Here is a 24,178-nt window from a genome sequence, read left to right on the forward strand (position 1 = left end):
CGTCTGTACCAAATCTTCCTCTCTACATAGATGAAAAAAAACGACGCGGAGCCAAAAAACCTGAGAAAACAAATGCAATTCACCCAAATATCTGAAGTTTCATTCTGGAGAGAAGGTCTGCTTGGGGCGGGGGGAAGCGGGGAACGCCCAGCCTCGCAGCGCACTTGGGGTCAAGAAGAGCCAGGACGCCCCCTGCCGGGCTGGGGCCTACTCCGCAAATAGCCCCGCCTTCCTTATTTCAGGGTGACAGCACCGAAGCACATGGCCACACCCAGCTGCCACTGTCCCTGACTGATTGGCTAAAAACAGATTCGATAAAACCCAAGGATCGGTATTTAGGCTGCGGCCCTGAATACAACATCCGTCAGGTGATTAAAGCTGGGGGTGGGAGAGGGGGAGTCCCATTTTCCCAGCACCAGGATTAGCTGGCAAGTCAACTCAGTGGGACAGTTTGTTCCCACACACACCCATCAAACCCCAGACCTCCTTTTCTATCCGAGCCACCTTTCTGGGGCCGTCGAGGGGCCTGTCATTGTCCTACACTGGGACCCACAGCCTACAGGAGCACAGCCATGTATCAAGGACCACGTTGATTTGTGTGGCCTACGAAAGCACACAGGACCCAGTCGTCTGTTCCTTGTGATTTCTGATTCCAAGAAGAAACATTGCTTGGCTCAGGCCGTCTTGTCCCTGACCAGATTTTCCTATGACTTCTACTGACTTAGTGATTTATAGGGGACGTCACACTACAATCACAGGAAAACCTCAATGGCCTGACTTAATTTGGAGAGCCGGGAGGACCTGGGAAGGGGACACGGTGCTGATCATTTTAAGCGCATCTGGGAGCGTGAAGACAGGATCGGGCCCTGGGCTCTAAGCAGTCACAGGGGCTTCAATACACCGAGGGCCCATGAGCCCAGTCACGCGCTAGCGCTGGACAGGATCCCAAACACATGTTGGTTGGCCTTCTCCCCAAGATGAGCTAAATCTTCCCTCACCTAGATTACAATAAAACTTAACCTGAGCGTATATAGACTGGGACTTCATATGATGACCTCAATCCTGCTCTAGTTGTGGAGAAGTTCACCGTGAGATGATGGTCTTACACGAGAAACCTGATCACAGAGGGAGGCATGAGAGTGAAGTACCAGTATTTGTAGGTCAAAAATACTCAGATCTTCGCAATTTCATGTGTTTCGGTATAATACTAATTAGCCCTCCCACCCGACATCCAGGTGTTTACAGAGCGCCTATCACTGCTGGACAAGGCACAGCGTATTTTTACCACGTGCAAAGCTCAGCCTTGCTGGGCCGATCCCCAGATGTATCATCACAAATTGTAAAACAATTAAACTGTTAGGAATTCGATTTGGCTTGTGACATGGGATGAGGTCCCAAGCTCACCCCACCCCGAATCACAAGCTTCCTTTTAGGGAAGTTACGAAGGGATGCTAAGTTAGCTAGTATTTCTGCTGTCTCGTCTCTTGGATTTACTAAGGATGTGAAGCATTCTCATGCATGAACCCACTCGGTTTCTCCCTTAGGCAGGGGAGGGGAGCGAGAGGCGGCCTGAATTGGAATAACTGTGTGGGTTTTATAGTCACGGACACAGAGCCTCCCAGAGATTGGGGAACTGGGCCTCAGTGAGTTCTATGATGGGCTAAGGGGCCCTCTGGCTGTGGAGCCAACTGGTACATGGAGAAAAGGTATGCATGGTTTTCAGAACAGGAAATAGGTTCAGGAAATACACATATGGGGAAATGTCTGGAAAACTAAGAAGAAAACTGCTGTGGGCATGGGAAGTTCTGGGCCAGCTTGTTTTCCTGAGTCTTCCCATTGAATACATCTGAGCTGCCCACAGCCATTCCTTTTCACAGACACTTGTGGAAGTTTCCTGCACTTCAGGCCCCAGGCTGGGGTGCAGGGTGAACTAGGCACAGCCCCGCCCTCAAGGAATGGGTGTACAGATCAGAGGACTGGCTTGTGCCCTGGACAACCACTGCCCCAGACAGATATATGCGTCTACAATATATGCAGGGAAAAGACTGCCAGTTTACACTTGGTTTATTTGATTTTTAATTAATTAACTAATTTATTTTATTTTTGCCTGCATTGGGTCTTTGTTGCTGCGTGCGGGCTTTCTCTAGTTGCGGCGAGCGGGGCTACTCTTCCTTGTGGTGTGTGGGCTTCTCATTGCAGTGACTTCTCTTGTTGCGGAGCACGGGCTCTAGGCACACGGGCTCAGTAGTTGTAGCGCAGGGGCTTAGTTGCTCCGCGGCCTGTGGGATCTTCCCGGACCAGGGCTCAAACCCATGTCCCCTGCATTGGCAGGTGGATTCTTAACCACCGAGCCACCAGGGAAGCCCCTACACTTGGTTTTTATTGTGAGGCTGGATGGAGAGCTGGGGGATGAACAAGGTCTACGTTCTCATTCCCTTATTCAGCATTAGGGGCACGTGATTATTTTCAGAGTCGTCGCAGGACAGAAAAGGGACAAAGATGTTATATATCGATTGATGAACTCAGAGGAATTTCTGTCCTGACCCTTCAGCGGGACAGTGGAGCTGCCTAAAATAAACAGTCCAGCAGCTGAAGAGGCAAAGGATATGAGCCGTCCAGAGGAAATAAGCTAGAGGAAACCGAACCAGTCAACACACATGTGGGAAGGCAGAACAGCAGAAAAAACAAAGAATACGAGAATGTTCCATAGAGAAGGAGCAGAGACGTGCCCCCTTTAGGGGAGCCTGGAGCCCCCTGAAGTCAGTTGGTTGTACTTGACAGGCAATGGGAGGAGGCGGTGAGGCCAAGTCCAGGGGCTGGGATGGTAATGCCGGAGAGGCTGCCAGGCACCTGGGGAGGAGTCAGGGCCTCGGGTGTGGCGTCTGAACCCCAGGCAGGCCACAGGCCACGAACTCTCCAGGCCTCCGCGTCTTCATGCAACAAGTGTGTACCTCCCCGGGATGCTGGCTTCAAACAAAGTGAGGGACCAGAGTGGAGAGGCAGTGGGGTGGCGGTGGTTAGCGGTTAAGAACACGGACTCTGGGGTAAGACAGGCTGGGTTCAAATCCTGCTGCCACAACTCAGCTGTGCAACAATGAGCAGGTCCCTTTGCCTCAGTTACTCCAGCCATCCAATGGGGACAACAGCAGCATCTCCCTCCCAGGGTTCGTGTGAGGACTGAATCCGTCCACGCTCCTAAGCACATATGACAGCGCCTGGCACAGAACAAACAACATACACGCGTTTACTTCACTCATGCACATGAGCCCCCCGCCGTGGGGACCGGCACACGGTAGGTGCTGAGGAGACGGTGGGGAAAGTCACCACAGCCACTTCCCTTCTCTGGGTGTGCTGGGAGACAGGGAAAGAGGATCACCAGACAGGCAGGAAAAATTACCCAGTTTTAAAGAAAGTTCTCCAAGACTTTTCCCTGAGCATGAAAAAAGAAAATGGAGCAACGTCCGCAAGAAGGAATAGAATCCTAGAAATGTTGTGTTCTGATCAAGCCGAGCTTGACCTTTTAGCAAATTACACAACGCACGGATTCGTCACCAATTCCAGCATCCGGGGGCCAGGCTCTGCAGGTGGGTGCTGTCATTGGAGCCACCGTGGAAGCCCGGGCTGAGAAAGAGAAACACGGGGGCTGTGATCAGGCCCCCGGGAGGTCTGTCCTGTCCACCTGAGGAGCTGACGTCTTCACTGGCAAAAGGTTCAGACGCGCGTGCGCCTGCGCTGGCCGCTTCACTGGCATGGCTGCCAACACCAACATGCTACCTGATGAGCCTCGAGCCAGCATCCCGACAGCTCCAACGGGGTCACTGGGGCTGGACCAGCTGCCCCAAGGGGCCTGGGACCCTGCTGTCAGATACACCAGCTGCCGCTCTGCCGAGCCGGGACATTCGTGTGATGCAGCCAGGAAAATGGACTCTCTGGGGCCATGGGTATAGCCATCTGCACGCACCCAGGCAGGGCCCCCCAGACCCACCTGCATCGAGAGCTCCGACGGAGGGGCAGAAGGACACCGAGCCTGGAGGTCATCTGCCCTCGGGGCAGGGAGAGCCATCACCTCTCCCGTGTGAAGAATGACCCTCTGTGGAGCTGTGCCCTCTGAACACTCTCCACCTATGGACTCACGTATTCTTCACCGGAGCCCTGGGTGGGGGGGGGCGTGATTATGCCCCCCCCCCAACTTCCAGGCAGGCAAGCTGAGGCACAGAGTGGATGGTGAGTTGCCCAGCCACGTGGAAGGGGCAGCAGAGGTGGGCTGGACCCCAGGCGGTCCAGCACTCTTCACCGCTAAGTGCTGACCAATGACCTTCAGACGCGAAGGTAGGGTCTTCCTATTGGCCGGAAAACGTGAAGAGCTCCTTCCAGGGTGGGTCACTCCTGCTTCCCCTCCAGCCAACTAGTGGCTGGGAAGGACAGCTAAGGAGGACACCAGCAGTGAGCCTGAGTGACTGACCAGGGACCCCCGAGGAAAAGAGAAGGCTGGAGGAGGCAGGAAGATTCTAAATGCCTCGAGAGCAAGGCTGTGGGTGCTTCGTTACTGAGAGGCCCTCCTTCTCCGCTGCGGCCCCCGTCCGAGGGCCTTCTCAAAGGCTCTCCTTCCTTCTTCCTCCTCCCTGACTCCCTAACTCGCTGGACATGAATTCTCTTAAGGTTTAGATTAGTCACAGGGGCGAGAAGCAACACCCCGCTGTCTTGCTGGAAGCGTGGATGCCTGCAATCTTTGAAGAAAAAGACGAGAAAATACATGTGAACTGAAAGGGCACAGAACTAATCTTCCTGAGGATGCTGGAATACGGTGCCTAATGATGCTTTAATCCCACCAGCAGAGAGGCCAGACGCAGAACCTGGACAAACAGCCGTGCGGCTTGGCCTCCCAGGCCCGCTGCACCTGTCCTTCCCGCGAGCGAGCCTTTGCCCTGCAGTGCGAGAAGACGCAGCTGAAAACTCTACATCTGCACCAGCCCGGGGGTCAACCCAGACACGGTGGAGAAGTCAGTGGGGTGAGACACGTTTACTGAAGGTGTATAGGTCCGTACACACCTGGACTTTGGTTGTCATTTAAAGAAGGAACGTGGGAAGAGCCCGAGACAAGAACAAGGAGCCTGGCTTCTTACTTCAGTTTAATCATGGGCTTGCTGTGTGATCTGGGGCCAATCTCAACCTCTCTGGGCACAGAGAGCAGCCACTGTGTAGGTCCTTTCTATGCTCACGTCCTATCCTTTATTGATATGATTGAGGCACTGGTGCTGCCTGATTCTGGAGCTAAGAGTCACATGTGGCTGTTTCAATTAAATTAAACTTACACAAAATTAAAAACTCAGTTCCTCAGTAGCACTAGCCGCATTTTACGTGCTCAATAGCTGGTCATGAGTTAAATTAATTAAAATGAAATAAAATGTAAAATTCCGCTTCACAATGGAATACTACTCAGCCATAAAAAAGAATGAAATTTTGCCATTTGCAACAACATGGATGGACCTGGAGGGCATAATCCTAAGTGAAATAAGTCAGACGGAGAAATACTGTATGATATCACTTATATGTGGAACCTAAAAGTTACAACAAATGAGTGAATATAACAAAAAGGAAACATTGTAGATATAGAGAACAAACTAATGCTTACCAGTGGGGAGAGGGAAAAGGGGCAGGAGTAAGAAAGTGTAGGGGATTAAGAGGTACAAACTATTATATGTACAATAAATAAGCTACAAGGATATATTATAAAACACGGGGAATACAGCCAATATTTTATAATAACTAACTGGAGTGTAACCTTTAAAAATTGTGAATCATGGGCTTCCCTGGTGGCGCAGTGGTTGAGAGTCCGCCTGCCGATGCAGGGGACACGGGTTCGTGCCCCGGTCCGGGAAGATCCCACATGCCGCGGAGCGACTGGGCCCGTGAGCCATGGCCGCTGAGCCTGCGCGTCTGGAGCCTGTGATCCACAACGGGAGAGGCCACGACAGTGAGAAGCCCGTGTACCGCCAAAAAAAAAAAAAAAAAAATTGTGAATCACTACGTTGTACACCTGTAACGTATAATACTGTACATCAACTATACTTCAATTAAAAAATTATTTTCGTGTTCTTGAAGTCACTTCTTTTTCTTTGTTTTTTTATAGTCCAGAGGTCTTTTATTTTTTTTACACCTATCATGCCATGAATTCACAGGGAATGCGTTCCAGAAGCTCAGGCTCCTTTCCATTGGTTTGTGTTATACAAAGCACGTTCCTCTGGGTGGAACAGGCTGGCGCTTCAGTTGAACCCAAGTCTCTTTCTCTTTGGCTTCCTTCTTTTTCTGATCATTTTCCTTCACGAGTTTCAGGAAGCTATCTTGGCTCTTAGAGTGCTTAATATGCTCAATGTGGACATTAATTGCCTTGGCAAGGATCATGGCCTTGTTTGTTTACGACAATGCCAACAGCATGCCAGGCCACACTGTAGACTCCTCCAGTCTTGCCATGGGAACACTGGGGGCACATGCCACTTTGAACGGTGCCCATTCCCTTGATGTCTACAATATCACCTTTCTTGCAGATTCACATGTATGTGGCCCAAGGAACAGCTCCATGCTTTCTAGGAGGCCTAGAGAACCTAGAGCAGGTGCCTCTCCTCTTTCCCTTTGTGTTGGTCATTTTGATGAATTACTGGAAGATGACGGCTCTGGCCGAAAGGCTGAAGCCGCTTCTCTAAAAGGAGGACTGAGTGCTAGGTAAGAGCCTACAAAAGAGCAATGAGAGAGCCGATGTGTCTGCTGTGTGTAACCAGGTCTAGGGCAGGAAAGTATTTGTCAAAGATACCGGAAGGAAGGTGAGTTAAAATGCCACACTGCCACGCCAAGGTTAAGGTTAATGGTAGGACACTAGCACGTTTCCCTTAAAAGCTGGGTATAAGACAAGGATGCCATATGCCAACGCCATGATCTATTGTCAAAGTGCCACGTGGATTGGAGAATAAAACAGGTATTGTAAAGAAGATGGCAAAATCATCACCTGCAAAATGCAGAAGGATGAACTGTAACATTATTAGCAACAGTAAGAGGCTTTAGTATGGCAGATGGTTACAAAGTTACTATGCAGGAAACAATTTCCTTTATATAAAAGTAAAAGTAAGTATAATGGAAAAGAGAGCTCATATTTTAATACATTTCTTAAGCTTACATAAAAATATTTATACTGAAATATCTAAAACAAACTAAAATATATAGGCGATCTATGTGAAGAATATATATATATATGTATATGGAAAGCGTCAATCCTGTACAGGTGGCATAAAAGATCGCTTAAATGAGTAGAACAACATTATAAGAACATACTATTTAAAGACGTCAATTCCCCTGAAGTAACTGTAAACCCGGAGCAATCTCACTCAAAATACCAACAGGTTTGGTTGTTGCATTTTGTTTTCCTTCTCTGTGGGGGGTAGAGGATACTTAGAAATGACAGAATGATTCTTAAGGTTTGCGAAGGAGATAAGGAAATGAAACGGGCCTGGAAAATAAATTCTGAAAGAGAGAATGGGGGAGAATCAGCTCCATTGTAAATAGTATGAAACTGGCTCAGAAATGGACAAAAAGATGAACAGAAGAGCCCTCATTCAAGAACACTTGACCATTTAGCTGGTATGTCAAATCTGTAGGATTGGGAACCTGCAAGTAACATGCAAAAAAGCAAATCGGAAACTGAATTTACTCCTTACACCAAAATATCCAGGGAATTAAAGGCAAACATCACAAATAAAAATGTAAAAGTACTAGAAGAAAACATACGCCTACACATTTTGGCCCAGAAAAGGACTCTCTAGGTATAAGAGCCCAGAACACAGGAAGGCAAAATTTCTACATCAGAACTACAAACAAAAAGGACAAAAATGTCAAAGGGGTAAAAACATCACAGTCAAATGGCAAACTGGGGGAAATATTGGTAATATACGTGATTAAGTAACAATTTCCTTAATATACAACAAAACTCTGAAAAATTCACAAATACAGATGAAAACTTACCACAAAAATAGCAAAAGATATAAACAATCAATTTACAGGAAAACAACAATGACCAATATGAATAAAAGATGGTCAACCTTAAGCAAATGAAAACAAAGAGATACTATTTTTCACTTATCAAAGATTGCGGCAATGATCCCAAATGATTTATAATCCCTTGTATTGACAAGAATGTGGGGAAAGGGGAACTGTTATGCTATGCAGGTGGTAATATAAATTGGCATAAACATTCAGGATAGCAAATTCACAGTATCTATCAAAATGCAAAACAGCCATACCCTTGACTCAGATATTTCACTTCTAGGAATGTATCTTGCAAGCATTTTTACACAAGTAAACAAAGATATATGCAGAGTGGGCCCTCTGGATCCTCGGGTTCTACACCTGCAGATTCAACTAACAATGGATCAAAAACATTTGGAAGAAAAAGATTCCAGAAAGTTCTGAAAAGTAAAACTTGAATTTGCTGTTCTCCAGCAACTGTTTACATAGCATTTACAGCTATTTACAGGGCATTTACACTGCATAGGATATATGCAAATATTATGTCATTTACTATAAGGGACTTGAGCATCTGCAGATTTTGGTATCTACAGGTCATGGAACTGGTCCCCCATGGATACCTGGGGAGGCGTGTATAAGGATGCTGCTTGCGACATTGTTTACAATAGGAAAAGAAAAACCCACAACCTAGAAACAAACTAAATGTCCATCAGTAGGAATTGCGGGTTAAATTATGTTACATTCTTATAATGAAATGCCAGGCAGTCATCAAAAGAACAGACTCCATTGAGTCTGTTGGAAGATGTCCACAATATTTTAAGAAGGCAAGTAGCAAAAGAGTGTATGTAATATGATATTTATAAATATATACACATGGCATATATAGAATATGCGTGAAAGAGTACACATAAAACTTAGAGGTTATTTCTAAGAAACAGGTTGAGAGAAAAGGATGAGGAATTTTTAGTTACGACTTTAACAATCAAATATAAATTTTACAATGAATTACTCTTCAAAGCACACAGCAATCTAGACAAATGTAATCACCTATAGTTGGCACTCAGCAAATACTACTCATTATGAGTTGTGATCTTCAGAAAGTTTTCCCCAGTGACATAATATACCCTTACCCCAGCACAGTGTAGACGTAATACAGTGGTGGGTGACGTCTTGCTAAAGTCAGCATGTCATGGCTGTACTCTGGCTAGAAGGCTGGATAAGGGCTGAGTTATCCTGGACCAAAAGCACAGAGAAATGGCTCCAAGAACGATGAGCCCAGATCACACCATGCTAAAGCCCCTTGATCCAATCTTCAGTCCCCACTGGTGCCACCCTAGGATGTAACCATCTGGAATGTCTGACCTGGGGACAGACTGTGAGTGCCATGCTGCTTTGGGGATAAGACTCGAGTTTTTAAAGATTGGTTCATTTAATTAAAAGCACAGCAGGCCGCTGAGTACTAAGCAGACAGCATGTGTTTCATTCAGGAAGGTCACCTCTCCTGGTACAACATAGTGGAAAACAGGGCAGCATTCAGAGATAAGAAGATCACAGGTTGATTTTGCCCTCTTAGGATGAGATTTGGCAAAGAATGACCAGCCTCCTTCTATCAAGGGTGCTAGAGGCTGGCTGGTAGATGGGATTTAGCAGATGACAATGAATTTCTGAAAAGATCTGTGTATTCCCTAAAAGTCATTCTAAGAACAACAAGAGAGAATGGAAAGAGGGAAAGCAAAGAGAGAGAGAGAATAGGGAGGCAGGGAGGGGAAAACCTCACCAGCAAACATGACATTTATTTCTCAATTATAGATTTTTTTTAAAAAAATTGTGCTTGGGAAGCCTAGGATTTCTTACCACCATAAATAATGATTTTATGCTTCAGAGCAACTTTATGTAAAAACCATTATCTTATTGAGTTTTATTTTTTAAATTTATTTATTTTATTTAGTTATTCTTGGCTGCGTTGGGTCTTCATTGCTGCGCACGGGCTTTCCCTAGTTGTGGCGAGCGGGGGCTACTCTCCGTTGCGGCACGCGGGCTTCTCATTGCAGTGGCTTCTCTTGTTGCGGAGCACGGGCTCTAGGCACACGGGCTCAGTAGTTGTGGCTCGCGGGCTCTAGAGCGCAGGCTCAGTAGTTGTGGCGCAGGGGCTTAGTTGCTCCGTGGCATGTGGGATCTTCCCGGACCAGGGCTCAAACCCGTGTCCCCTGCATTGGCAGGCGGTTCTTAACCACTGTGCCACAGGGAAGCCCGAGATTTATTTTTTAAAGGGTTTAGGTTTTTAATTTGTTTTCAACTTTGTAGCAACGCTCATTCATGTTAAGACATGATTTTCTAAGCATTACAGGCGATAACAGGCCATGCTAGTCTTCTGGTATAATACAGCTCTAAATGCATTCTAAATGCTCACCAACATCTCAGCCTGTTTATTTCGTGCACACACATACACACACACACAATCACTGCCATGATTTTAAAGCTGCAGAGCCTTCTAGCCTGAGATAGTTTATGCAACTTCTGGAAGTGCCTAAAACTACTCCTGGGAAAATAAGGCTTAATATTTAATGAACTTAAAAGAGCAAGACTTTTATTTTTATGTTAGTGTTTTACTTCCACTGCTGCACAAATATTGAAGTGCCTACTATGTGGCAGGCACTGTCCTAGGCACAGGATTAGAGCAGTAAGCAATACAGATGCTGTAGGCCTTGCATTTTAATAATCATTTAAATAAAATTGCTAACAGTTACAAAATACTTACTACAAGCCTGGTATTATCCTTAGCCCTTTATTTATATGTTGTCTTTTCATCTTCACAACCCCATGAGGTAGGTACTTTTATTACCCCATTTTACAAAGAGACTGAAATACAGAGAAGTTAAGTTACTTGCCCAAGGTCACACAGCTAGTTGCTGGCAGAGCTGGGATTTGAATTCAGACTGACTTGGTTCAGGGGTCCACCCTCCTAACTACTGCATCTTACTGCCTTTTTAACATGCACAACTCCAAAGAAAGGTAGGTATTTGTCCACAAAGAAGGTGGGCACTCACAGGTAATATGTGCATATTCTCTTATACATTTTCACTCTCAGCTAAGCCATAAAAATGAGATAAGTAGCAAGCAAGAAGAAAACCTACAAGTAGGTTGATCTTGCCAATGTAGTCCCTGTGCGGAGAAAACAAAGGAGGAAAAGAAAGGAAATGAAATGAACAAAAATTAAATGGCTACTCAATATAAAATCTCTAGTCATATAGTCAATGACATTAAAACGAAGTCCTTGATAAAGACTAAATAAATCATTTCAGGGCCTCTCCTGCCTTCAGCTTCTATCACAAACACTGTCCTGCTGTATTTAATGTCACAGGCATCCTAGTAAGGTGAAGGACCGCCCAGCCCTTGTTTTATGATATAAGATAAAGAATGTGCTCAGAATCTCAGCCATGGCCCAGCTGCTACTGCTTCATTCCAGGCCACGAATTGAAGCACGAATCTCCATTCTGCCCTCTGCACAACTACCTCCCAACAAATGCAGGAAGTCATCCCCTCAGCCTACAACCTCTCTATCCCCATCCACCTAACCTGTGCCACCGTCTCAGGCAGGCTCGTGGTGCTGAGGACGAGGTCATTATCCCGAACATGTTGTAAATAACTGAAATACTCCGAATGTGGAGGTTACAAAGTCTCTGAAGATCCATTAATGGTATTTCCCAAATATATGTCAAGGAGATAACTGAATAACAGAGCACATTAGGGGCACTTATGAATCACTTCGAAGAAATACACAAATTCAGAACTGATTTTAAAAATGAAATCCACTCTGGAAATGCTGTGTCAGGGTCAAACAGGTGGTTGAGTTTGAAAGATATATCTTGGACTGGGCTGTTCCGGAAAGAGAGATACAGATACAAACCAACCCTGATGTTGCCAAACGTTTGCAAGGGTCTCCAGGCCAGTTCATGAACTGTTTGTAACCCAGTGAGTTTTGCTGATGAGTGGTCTGTTTTTAGTAGTTTATAGACTGCTGACCCAGACCTGAGGGTTCTCCATCACCATCCAAGATCTGCAGCTTAGGCGCAAAAGTGGTTATGAGAGCAGAGCTGAGATCTACCCGAATTCCCCCAAATCCTGACTCCAGCCCAGAAGAATACTGTCACTACATGGCTTGGGCGGCAGGTAATTCATCCGAGGACAGGGTCCACCACGCGGGGCTGACAACCTCTGCAGCAGCACAAGCTTTGCCTTTTAAAAGTAATCACCATAGCAACCTAATAGCTGAAGACAGCTCAGAAAATTCCCCTTATCTCTGAAGTGAAGTGTTTGTTTCATCTGAGTGAGCTCTCTCTTTTTCTTCCTTTCTCTCTTTCTTTCCCACACCTCTTGGCTTGTGGTATCTTAGTTCCCTGACCAGGGATTGAACCCGGGCCCCCTGGCGGTGGAAGCACTGACTCCTAACCACTGGCCTGCAGGGAATTCCCTCTTTACATTTCTTTATGCTGATCATTTGAGTCATAGTCCGAGTAAGTCACAAAAAATCAGAGCACGGGGCAGAGAATGTCCCAAATGTGTACTAGGCACAGTGAAAGAGGGTCACTCTCTGAGGCGAGCACAGCGTCCCTGTTTCCTGTTCTAACCAAAGGGGGTCCCATTGCCCAGCAGCAGGGAGAGTCCCCTCCCTTGGCTTTCTGCTGGGAGAATGGAAGAGAGGGGGTGTGTCTCCGGTTTAAAGTTCCAGCTACACACTTATCATTATAATAGCTTCTTCTGCAGCACAAGGAGTGACATCTCCCTCCGAAAACGCACGCTCTGTCTGTGATGCCTGAAATAAAGTCGAAGGCAACCACCAGACTCCATCGCAGAACTTATGTGAGGTGACCTCCCCCTGGTGGCAGGCGCTGGTGTTTGAACAGCCCTGGACTAGCTCTCGCACAGCCTCCTCTGCCCTTCCACCAGGAAGGACCATAGGTACCCTGCTCTCCAGCAGCCCCCTAACGGCGGCACAGGAGACAGTTCTGCCTGTTTCAGCTGCCGGGGCTCTAGCTGTCCTCCTCATTGCCTCATGCTCTGGATTCTTTGCACGGGGTGGGAGGTGTGGCAGGCGAGGACATCATTTCACAGGAACTTAGATGAGCAATGTGACCAGCGGGTCGGGAGAAAATTCTAGTTCTGCCAGTATCTAGTGAGCTCCCCTGAGGAAATGTGGCCAGTGCTCGGAGATTCCTCCTTGGAGAAGTTGAAGGCTTGAGCCTGAGGTCCTCTCTGCCACGGTTCTGTAGCTGCGCCCAGTCTGACGCCCAGCTGCCATGGGATTCTACGTGCTGATGAGTGTTGCAAAGGGAGCAGAAACCTTCCACATCTATAAAATGGGCAAATATAGCATTTATCTTAGAAAGCTGTAAGAAGGATGAAATGAAATGATGTACATAAAATATTTGACAAACAGTATGTGCTAAGTAAACAGGGTGCTTCTCATGAATTTTTTTTCTTAAATTTATTAATTTTTGGCTGTGTTGGGTCTTCGTTGCTGTGCGCGGGCTTTCTCTAGTTGTGGCGAGCGGCGGCTACTCTTCGTTGCGGTGCGTGGGCTTCTCATTGCGGTGGCTTCTCTTGCTGCAGAGCACGGGCTCTAGGCGCACGGGCTTCAGTAGTTGTGGCGCGTGGGCTCAGTAGTTGTGCCTCCCGGGCTCTAGAGCGCAGGCTCAGTAGTTGTGGTGTACGGGCTTAGTTGCCCGACGGCATGTGGGGATCTTCCCCGACCAGGGCTCGAACCCACGTCCCCTGCACTGGAAGGTGGATTCTTAACCACTGTGCCACCAGGGAAGTCCCTGAATTGTTTAATTACTAACTACATATATAATTGATGACCCAAACTTAAGAGTGAAGGAGGGGACTACTAGTAACCTTCCCGGGACAACAGGCATGAACCAGATGGACAAACTGGGACATACTGTCACCGTATCAATAAGAAATAGCTGTCGGGCGATTGGGAAAAGTTCCCAATAATGGGAAAACTTAAAAAAAAAAGTTTCACTCGATTGTTCTGGCTTTGTGAGGTCATATATTTGGCAAACCCTCAAATGGCAACTGGACAGAATCGGCGCTGGCCTCAGTTAGATGGTCTCTGACACAGGTTCCTCTCTGATGGGTGAAATTTCCAAGACCAATTGCAGACACAAGTGTAAGTGACTGAAATTTACCTCCTCTCTCCCACAAACCAGCAGCCAGGCCTCCCACGGACCAGTGCAAGAAAAGGCATGAGAGTGGGGATGGAGGAAACCAGAATGTCACCCCCCAAATATGCCTCTCTGACATAAAAGGTATTTGAAGCTGAATGCAATTCTGAAGCACATATGCAAGAAAGCTCTATCTTGTCCCTCTTTTCTGCTTATAGGTGGGATATAAATGCCCCTTTTAATGGAGATGACTCCAGACTCTTACAGAGGAATCTGCAAACGCACCCATCACTTTCCTCCCACGTATTTACTTCCCCACAGTGTGCTGCCATGTGGAAGCCTGAAACTGCTTTCCTCCCTCCTGCCATTTCTCTATCAATTTATTCTTTGCTGAAGAGGCTACATAAGCCAAGTTCTAAGCCTCCACGTCATGATGAGGGTTCTCCCACCTGACCTGTACTGCACGCATTAATGACTTCTGTTTTTCCCTTGTGACCCACCTTTTCGTTAAAGAGCCACAGCTGAAAACCTAGAACGGACAGAGGTAAAGTTCTGTCTCCCCTGCAGGTAGGAGGCTGGGAAGCTGGATGGAAGAGAACTGGAGTCACGCTAGGAAAGATTCTCTCCTTGAGTCAATTCCTACTGGAAAAGGTCTGTAGGGGAGCAAGCGCTCCACTGACAGAAGAGCTGGAAGTGACCTCGCTGAGATGATCCGGGCTGAACCCGGTCACTTCATAGATGCAGCAGCTGAGGTCTGGGTGAATATCTTGCCCAAGGACGCGTGGTTTATTATGGATCTGTTAAGCTCTTTGGTTATATTTACATAACACACACAATTTAAAAAGTGTGTGTCCTCCCTGCTGGCCTGTGAGCCTCCCAAAGGGAGAGACGTGTCTGTCAGTGTCTGTCATTCACCAAGGGCGCCGCAGCCCCCTCACACTGACCTCACCGTGACTGTGGGGTAGGGCTTATTGTCCTCCTTCTGCAACAGGGGAGACCAAGCCTGGGGAGGTTGACTGACTCACCTGGGGTCACACAGCTGGCCTTGCAACCAGCACGGTGCTCAGAACACAGGAGGCCCTCAGAAATACTTGTTGAATGAATGAATGAATGAGTGAAGTGATGGAGCTAGGATTCAAATCCGGGTCTGCCTGACTCCAGCGCCCAGGCACTGCCTTCCGCTTGAATTCGAGAATATCATCAACAAAACGCACTCAAATAGATCTGTTAAATATAAATAAATGGCTTAGAGAATAACAGTTATAACTCCTATGAACCTCAGTTTCCTGTGGATAAAAGCACTTTCTTCACAGAGATATCCTAGGGTTTAAATAAGCTGTGAAAGATATGAAAAATTCATGTGCATTACTGCATACAAGATGATTCCAGCACAGGTTTTGTAGTTGGCTAAAACCAGGTTTGAATCATAGGGCCAGCACTTACTGGCTATGTGATCTGGGACAGGTTACTTGGCCTCCTCTGGCCTCAGTTTCCATGCCCACAGAATGGGAATAATAGTACCTATTTCATAGAGTTCTTATAAAAAGATGAAATGATAAATGTTACACATAAAGCACTGCACATTAATGAATAGAAACTATTTTATTATCTGTAAAGTAAAGCAGAAAAGTTAACAAAAATTATAAAGGTAATAAAGTAAAACAAGCTATTGTTATGTCGCATGACAAAAATCCAAAATTAGCTTTCTGAATCAAATAACATTTTTGTCTTTTAATTCTGAATTCAGGCCAACCTCAAACACCTCTTCCTATGGTGTTAATTATGATTACACGTGGGAACTTCACATTGCACCTGCTGAAATTAGTAATGAAAGGAAAAGTACTGAACCTTCTCAACATAAAAAAGCTTTAGTTTCCTGAGCTCTTGGTTCAGAAGTGTAGTGGCTGACAGCTTTTGCTATGAACCTAGCTATAAACCTATCAATGAGGTATTTTATGTTAAGTAGTAGAGTCTAAAACTGTATTCTTTACAGAGCTGAAGCTAAAAAAATCAGATGAGAAAATACCTTCATAAACATTTCTGAACATTAACTGCTCCAAGAAGTCAGAAAAGTTTACAAGGAAGAAAATGTCCTAATAAATAGTAACGGTCGGTGGTCGGCAGCCTGTAAGATGGGCTCAGCGATCTCCACTTACCGGGACTCACGCCCTGGTGTAAGCCCCCCAACCCCCTCAGTGGGAGCTGCACTTACTGACTCACTTCTAATGAAGAGAATCCAGGAAAAGTGGTGGGATATCACGCTGAGATTATTAGGTCGCAAGAAGACTGTGAACTGCATTCCATCTCGCATGCCCTTTCTCCCTTGCTCTGATGGAAGCCAGAGGTCTGTGTGGCTATGAATTGAGGGGGGCCTCTAGCCAACAGCCACTGAGGAACTGGGGCTCTCAGTCCAACAACCCACCAGAAATGCAATCCTGTCAAAGACCACGTGAGTCAATCTAGGAGCAGACGCTCCTTCAGTTGAGCCGTCAGATGAGACTGCAGCTGGTACTTTGTTGCAGATGTTGAGGCAGAGGCACCAGGATACGCCATCCCTGGATTCCTGACCCACAGAAACTGTGAGATAATAAACGTTTATTGTTTTGAACTACTAAGTCTTGAGTTAGTTTGTTACACAGCAGTAGATAATACACAACTTACATTATGTGTTTACTATGTCCTAGTCCCTGGGACAAGCATTTTATGTACATCATAAGGTGTTAGTACTACTGGCACCTCCATTTTACAGGTAGGGAAGTGAAGGCACGGTAGGGTACATAGCTTCCCCAGGGTCACACTGGTGTTAGTGGTAAAGGTGTGCTTCAGATTCATACCCTTAACTATCGTGCTGCATTGCCTCCGCATGGACACACTTCAAAGGGGAACGTGAGCATTTTAAACCCAAGGAAATCTTTAGAGGTTAAAAATATAAACAAAAACACTCGACACCAACTAAATCAAATAAAGGATTTCTACAGTGACTGAAATCTACATAACACGAAGCCAACCCTTTCTTCCACGTCAAAGTTTGAATTAAGGGAGTTAATATTTTTCTGATGTTCAAGTTTGAAAATGTTTCTGTTCTGCCCAAGAAGGGTAGAAGAGCTATTTTTACTTCCTACGGCCATGGTATAGCCCATCACTGCTCAGAGAATAGAGCAGAGTCACTTACTGTCTCATTAACTGTCAGCGTCCCCATGTTTGGACAGTGATTCATATTTACAAAGGAAAAGATTCTGTCACAATTGAATTGTATTTCAAATGACCGGCACTCCCCCTCAGCCCTTGAAATGGGTCCTAACAATTGTGCACAGAAAACGCACACGGAGGAGTCCCCTCCCTGCTCCTACCCTCAACACACACACTGATGCGTGCACAACTGCAATCACTGTAACAGGAGTGATGCCTTCACAGAACAGGGCAAATAGGCCCCTCAGTGGCACGTATGCAAAAGAGGAGACTGTGCCATCTGATGACATTTTTAGAAAGGAAAGAAGGAAAGAATAGAGCCTGAAATATAAACACTGGAATCAAACAGCCTCTGCTTTAGCTATTCTATCACAAAGCCTATTTTTTTTTCTTTTTCTTTTTTTGGCTCCCTTATGTAATTGTCTTGGGAGTTGCTGGCAATAACGTTGAAAGCTATTGCTACTGAAGAAGAAATGCTTTGAGCAATGGAGGGTGCTGAAAAGGGGACCAAACCCTTGTTAGGGAGGGAAGTGGAGAGGAGAGATCAAAAGAACCTCACAGACGTTAAAAAAATATATATACATATGTAGATAGATAGATAGATTTAAGAGTCAGAAATTCTAAAATTAGGGAAATAGTGGATAACTTCTAAAGTAAACTTTGCACATTTAGAATATGCAGGTTTTTGTTTTTTTAAACTTACAACATTCTGAACTTTCCCAAATAAATGAAACCATACCATATTGGGTTTAATATCTCTCCACACTTGAGGAGGTTTCAGGGAACATTTTATGCTTAATTTAAGTCTCAGAAACCACATGCCTGTGACACTAGGATGAAAAGTGAAAATGGCCTAGGAAGGCGGGGATGTTACACTGTAATAGAACTCCCAACTGTTACCATCCTGCTGGAATGTCACATTTTACAACACACTGTGATGGGAACAAGCAGATACAAGGCCAAGCATATACAACCATACAGGCGGAAACTATGCATCTCAGCTGTGCCACCTTGGAGCTTCAAACATTTCAATCATCAAATTGCTACTGAGTGATATCTTGTCTACCGAAATACACGCTTTGGGGGGACGAGCCCGGGATCTGACGTCTGGTGGAGAGCAAGCAGCAGCACGAGAGGATGTGTACAAAAGCCCCGAGGCGACCCCACGTTCAGGTATGTGTTCTTATCTCGCGTGTCACCCGCCCAAAGGCTGGGCTCTCAGGCTGACAGCCGGTCATTCTGCTTTCCAGCCACAAGGTCAAACGGCACTTAGGAGAAGGGAGGCTCCCGACTAGGGGCCTGACTCTCATTTTGGACTAGAGGAAATCAAGGCACAGATCTGGCTGAAAGCGGAACCAATGATCAATTACTCTATAATCCTTTCATGATACAACAATGACTCTGGTCAGGCTAGACCCCTTCTGGCTAGACAATGGTCCGCAACCTTGGCTCCCAATCAGACTCACCCTGGGGAGCGTTCCAGGTGGTTCCCAGCCCCTGAGGCTGGAATTGGTCTGCAGAGGCCTGGGCATGAGAGTTTCTCAGGGGTCTTCACTGATACAAAGAATTTAAGGACACCCCTCAACCACCTTTCATGCCTTATCAGAATATTTCATGTTTTGAAAAGAAAGTCACGCCAGTATCATAAATCTTATGTGGGCATTTGTTTTAAGAAAGGTGAGTCACCAGCAGAGCTGTCAATCAAATATACATTCAGGTCTCAGACAACAGAAAAATGGCATTCGTTTCCATTACTCTATGAAATTATATCTGCTGCCTGGAAACTAACAATATTATTTGAGAACTCTAACTTTCTGGTTAGCTTGGGGACAACTGAAGGAACCTTTATTCTAGGGAACCAACGAACCACTGCCAACAATCCAAAGCACATGTAATTACCGGTTCAAAGCACTGCTTTGCTTTCTCAGTAAAAAGAAAAAATGTTCACAAAAAGTACAGTAATGGAATATGCTAAGCAAATATCTGTACAACCAAAAATAACCTTATTTCAATAAAAGTTTTCATTCATTTGTAATGGTGTGAATCTCTCTAATAATATTGCTTGAAATTAATGACGATACAGTTTCAGTTATTTTTTGGATAAACATTTAATGAACATGTTAATTATAAATTATTTATAATAATTTGATGATCCAGCTAACAAAAACAAATTTTACATATCAGATCCAACTGTTACAGTTAGAAAACGGGCTTCCAATATAAATTCCCAAATGAATTGGCAGTTCAGGTCAATTTCTTTCTTTACTTTACAATTAAGGTTAGAGACTGATATGAACACACGTAAAGAACACTGACATAGCCTTTTTCCTTCACACCATCTGCCACCATCTGGATGTTTGTGTTTCCCCCAAATTCATACATTGATGTCCTCACCCCCAAAGGTGATGGTATTAGCTGTTGGGAGGTGATTAGGGATCATGAGGATGAAGCCCTCATGATGGGATTAGCGCACTTATAAAAGAGACCCCATCCCTACCGCCATGGGAGGACACAGTGAGAAGTCTGCAACCCAGAGGAGGGCCCTCACCCAGCCATGCTGGCCACCAGAACTGTGAGAAATAAATTTCTATTTTTATAAGCCACCCAATCTGTGGCATTTTGTTACAGTAGCCCTAACAGGTTAAGACACCATCACTCACCCAGATGATCCTCCAACAGACTGGTTAAAGAGAGGATGTGGCCACACCACCAGCACAGGGACTTTTGTTGGCAATGCAGTCAATGGTCCGCCGACTCAAGGGCCAGATACCACTGACCTGAAGTAGAATCATGTTTTCATTACACCACCCAAAGGTGACACTCCAGCTTTAATAAGAATGGGCTTCAAAATAATAAGGCCGTCAGACTGAAATCTCAGAAGCCACATCTTCCCACCTGGAGGAATGGTTTCAGCTAAATGAGAAATTTATCTTTCTACTGGAAGGCTTACCAACGGTCTCTGCAGGACCCTGGAGATGGGCAACCAAGGCACGGAGCTCCCCCTGTCCGCATTCTGAGGCTCCTGACCCCCGAATGGAAAGGACAGGCACTGTCTCCCACGTCTCCACCCTAGTCCAGACACCTTCACAGCTCCCCTGACAACCAAAGTCAAGAGCCTCCTAAGGGGCCTCTTTGCTTCCTCTCCTGCCCACCCAACCTCCTTCCCCCAAAGACATTCTCCACCTAGCTTTGCAACTAGAACAGGATCCGAACCCCTCCCAGGGCCTCCAGGCTCCCGTGGAACCGTTCCCCGGCTGCGTCAACCTCGGCCACCACCACTGCCCTCACTGGGCCCTCTGCACACACTCGTTCATCCCTGCACTGGAACTTCTGTATTCGCTATTCCCTCTGCCTGGACACCGGCCACACAAAATCTACATGAGGAGCTTCTTCCTGCCAGGCAAGTCCAAGCTGTGCAGAGTGGCCTTCCGGGGCCACTCAGTCTAAAGCGGCCGCATGCTGACCCTCTCCGCACGTCCTCTTTACCTGCACTGATCCCAGAGCCATTCTCTGCTCTCTCCACTCTTCTCTGGGCCCTGGAAGGCTGACCCACCTACGGACTGCATTGGTTGGACTCCCTGGCCTCCTGGCTGCCAGTTGGGCTCTGCCAACGAGATCAGAAAGCTGGGGCAAGCTGGGGTATTTCTTACCTGCAACTCGCGGCTTCAGCATCTCAATTCCATCCCTCCACGTCTGTAGCTCCTGCCAAGAGGCTCCTCTCCTAGGGTTCCAGCAATACGACTTCCTCCCAACACTCCCTCTGACTCCCTCAGTCCTGCCCCAGTTAACCAGTTCGTGGTTACCATAGGGTCCCTGTTAGGCCCTTACTGATACCATAGGGTCCCTGTTAGGCCCTGACTGATACCATAGGGTCCCTGTTAGGCCCTGACGATATCACTGGGTTCCTGTTAGGCCCTGACTGATACCACCCAGTCCCTCTCCTCTCCCTGGTCACTCCCGATCACATCATCCTGGGTATGTCCTGCACTGCACTGACCACCATCTGAAATCACCTTGTTCACTTACTTTTTTTGACTGTCTATCTCTTCCTCAACTGCTAGTACATAAGCAGGAAGCTCACTGTGTTCACCACTCTATCCACTGGGCCTAAAACAGTACCTGGAACATAGTAAGCATTCGATAAACAGCAAAAGAATAAATGAAAGAGTGAATGAGTGAATGAACGCTAGCCCATTGTCTCTGCTCAAAACAGCACCTTGTAAGCCTGTCCCTGATCATTTTATGTAAAACAGCAATCTTCCCCTTCCCCCTCATTTTCCAAGGCCAACTTTTTCCTATAGCACCAACACCTCTTAACAAATCTGCTATCTATTTGTTTACTGTCTGTTTCCCCCAACAAAAATGCCAGCCCTGAAAGCAGGAATGCTATTTTATTCACTGCTGTGCCCTCAGAGCCTAGAACAGTGCCCGGCTCACAGCAGAATCTCCACACATATTTGTTAACGTGAAGAGCTACCAAAGGGGGCAACATTTCAGACAAAGCAATTTCAGGATGGTCCCCAACACTGGGAAGACCGTAAAACTATGAATTGCTAGGCAAACAAGCAGCATCTTACATGATCTGATCTTGTTTCTTTAGCATGAGAGCCTAGGACCCTTAGGAAAGAGACTTGATATGCTGTTAGACCTTAGCCTCAAGAAGAGAAAAGGCTGGAGAGTAAAATGAGTGAGACCCTGTATTTGTGCCAATAGTTCCTTTAGAAAGCACGCATGGAACCTCATCTAAGCACACAGCCCCTGTAAATCCTGAGAGTAGATGAGCCTATACATTATAAATAAATGGGTCTTAAGCACACCATTCTCTGTTCCACAGTGGTGTTCCTCTTGGCAGCCACCCTGACTACAGTTCATTGACAGTATGCAGACTCAGAGCCAAGCACTGAAAGCAGCACTTTCTTTGACAGCTGCTCTCCTAATGGGGCATCTCTCTCAAAGACAGGCTTTATTCTGCAACGCCTACGTTGTCCAAATTTTATTCTGCACACTAATTGCAGATTCCAAATAAATTCCTCCTTCCCACCGCCCTTGGTTACTCATACCTGCCCCTTCTCCCTCCAACATGTCTAAACCCTGGGGATGTAGAGGAAAAGAAAAAATCCAACTCTCCCTGTACTGAGTGTCTCCTGTCACCCCTTCAGGGAGCAAGATTCCAGACTAAATATCCTAAAGGCCTAGAAAATGGGCCCCTTCCCCCCAACACCCTTCCACCAAAACTGGCCAAGTACAAGATAATGAGCAACCGCGGATCCTCACCCAAACATTGGCTTTGCTTCCAGGCGTGCAGATTGAGAATGCCAAGACGCCGTCCTGTTTGTAACACTGAGTCACGTCGCCGCTCAACGTCTGTTTCCTCCTCCCCATGAATGAGGCGACCCCCTCCTCAAAGGAGTAAGTGCCCGGCACGGTCCAAGCCCCAAGGTGACGATACGAGCTCCCCGGCCGCTCGGGGAGCTAATTCATCCTCCGATTGTCTCCTACTACGTCGCCCCCCTCCCCACCCGAGTTAACACCCGGGGACTGGAGCGTCGCTAGGAGGGGGTTACTAGCCCAGGTGAAAGGCTAGCCCCTGGGCGCGCAGCGCGCGGCCCGGCAGGTGCTGGGGACCTGGGACCTCGGGGAGCGCGCCTCCACCCCAACCGGGACAGAGGGGACCGCGGCAGGGCGGCCGGGGACGTCGCCGCGTCCCCGGGGGTGGCCTCCCGCCCCGCCAGCGGCCCGGCTGGAGAGGCTGCCCCGGGCCGGCAGGACCTCGGCGCTGCCTCCTCCCGGCAACAAGTGTCCGCCCTCCGCCCGACGGTCGCCCCGCCCGGCCCTCACCCGGCACAGGCCGTCCACGAACACGCGCGGGTCCAGGTGGCAGGCGATGGTGGCGCTGGGCAGGTCCTGCAGGTCCACCTCCTCCATCTCGCAGTCGATGAAGCTCCAGTCGCCGCCGCCCTCGTCTGCCTCGGCAGCCCCAGAGAACGGCGCGAAGGGCCGCAGCGTCACCCCGGGCTGCGCTCGCGCCTCGGCCACCGCCCCGAGCCGGGGCCCGGCCAAACCGTCCTCCATCCCCGCGGCCGTGCGCCCCCGCCGGCTGTGCTGGGCTCGCGCGGGACCCTCGCGCTCTCCCGTCCGCCGACTGGGCGGTTAACCTCCTCGGGCTTGCGTCGCAGCGGGCTGCGGTCACCACGGCTCCCGGAGACGCGGCCTCGGAGTGCCGGCCCCGCCCGCCGCCGTTCCGCTCCGCGCCCGGCCCGCCCGGCAACGAGGGCGGAGCTCCGGCGGAATTAGACATGGGCCCTTTAAGGCCGGCCCACGTGGGTCATCTTCCCCCGCCGTCCGGAAGAGAAAGCGAATAGAGGATCGGGATTCTTCTCACATGATCCTCATTCTGCCGCCCTCAGCCTGAGGCCTCAGAGCGGCCATGTTGGTTAGGGGCAAAGGTCTCTTCAGCCAGTTCCGCTTTTCTGACATCCGATGCCAGCTGAAGGCGCCAGGCAGTGTCTTGGGCGCAGGGTTAATAGCTGGAGAATCAGCGCTTCTGTGGTTCCCATGGGTGACGTTTTTGAGGCACATAGGCCAACTTTGGGGGATTTAAACGAGATATAGTCCTGGCTATGGCCTTTGGCAAGTGGTTAGATACTTACCGTATATTGTCAGATATAGCCGCAATAGTGAATTGAACGAGACCGTGGTTAACAATAGCTTACTTTTTTAATTTTTAAATTAATTTTTATTGGAGTATAGTCGCTTTACAATGTTGTGTTAGTTTCTGCTGTACAGCAGAGTGAATCAGTTATATGTAT

General features: G+C 47.4%; 1 protein-coding gene across 1 annotated transcript in view; it reads right to left on the reverse strand.

The window, feature by feature from the left end:
- The window catches only part of RCAN1 (regulator of calcineurin 1), a 95,247-nt gene extending 71,632 nt beyond the window's left edge, over positions 1-23,615 (reverse strand). Inside the window, exon 1 of the mRNA XM_060150898.1 lies at positions 23,208-23,615. Coding sequence (XP_060006881.1) covers positions 23,208-23,441 — 234 coding nt within the window. The 5' untranslated portion in view covers positions 23,442-23,615. The remainder of the gene's footprint in view (positions 1-23,207) is intronic.
- Positions 23,616-24,178: the final 563 nt, after the last annotated feature.

Source organism: Lagenorhynchus albirostris, chromosome 5 (genome assembly GCF_949774975.1).
Source record: "Lagenorhynchus albirostris chromosome 5, mLagAlb1.1, whole genome shotgun sequence".
Classification (NCBI taxonomy): domain Eukaryota; kingdom Metazoa; phylum Chordata; class Mammalia; order Artiodactyla; family Delphinidae; genus Lagenorhynchus; species Lagenorhynchus albirostris.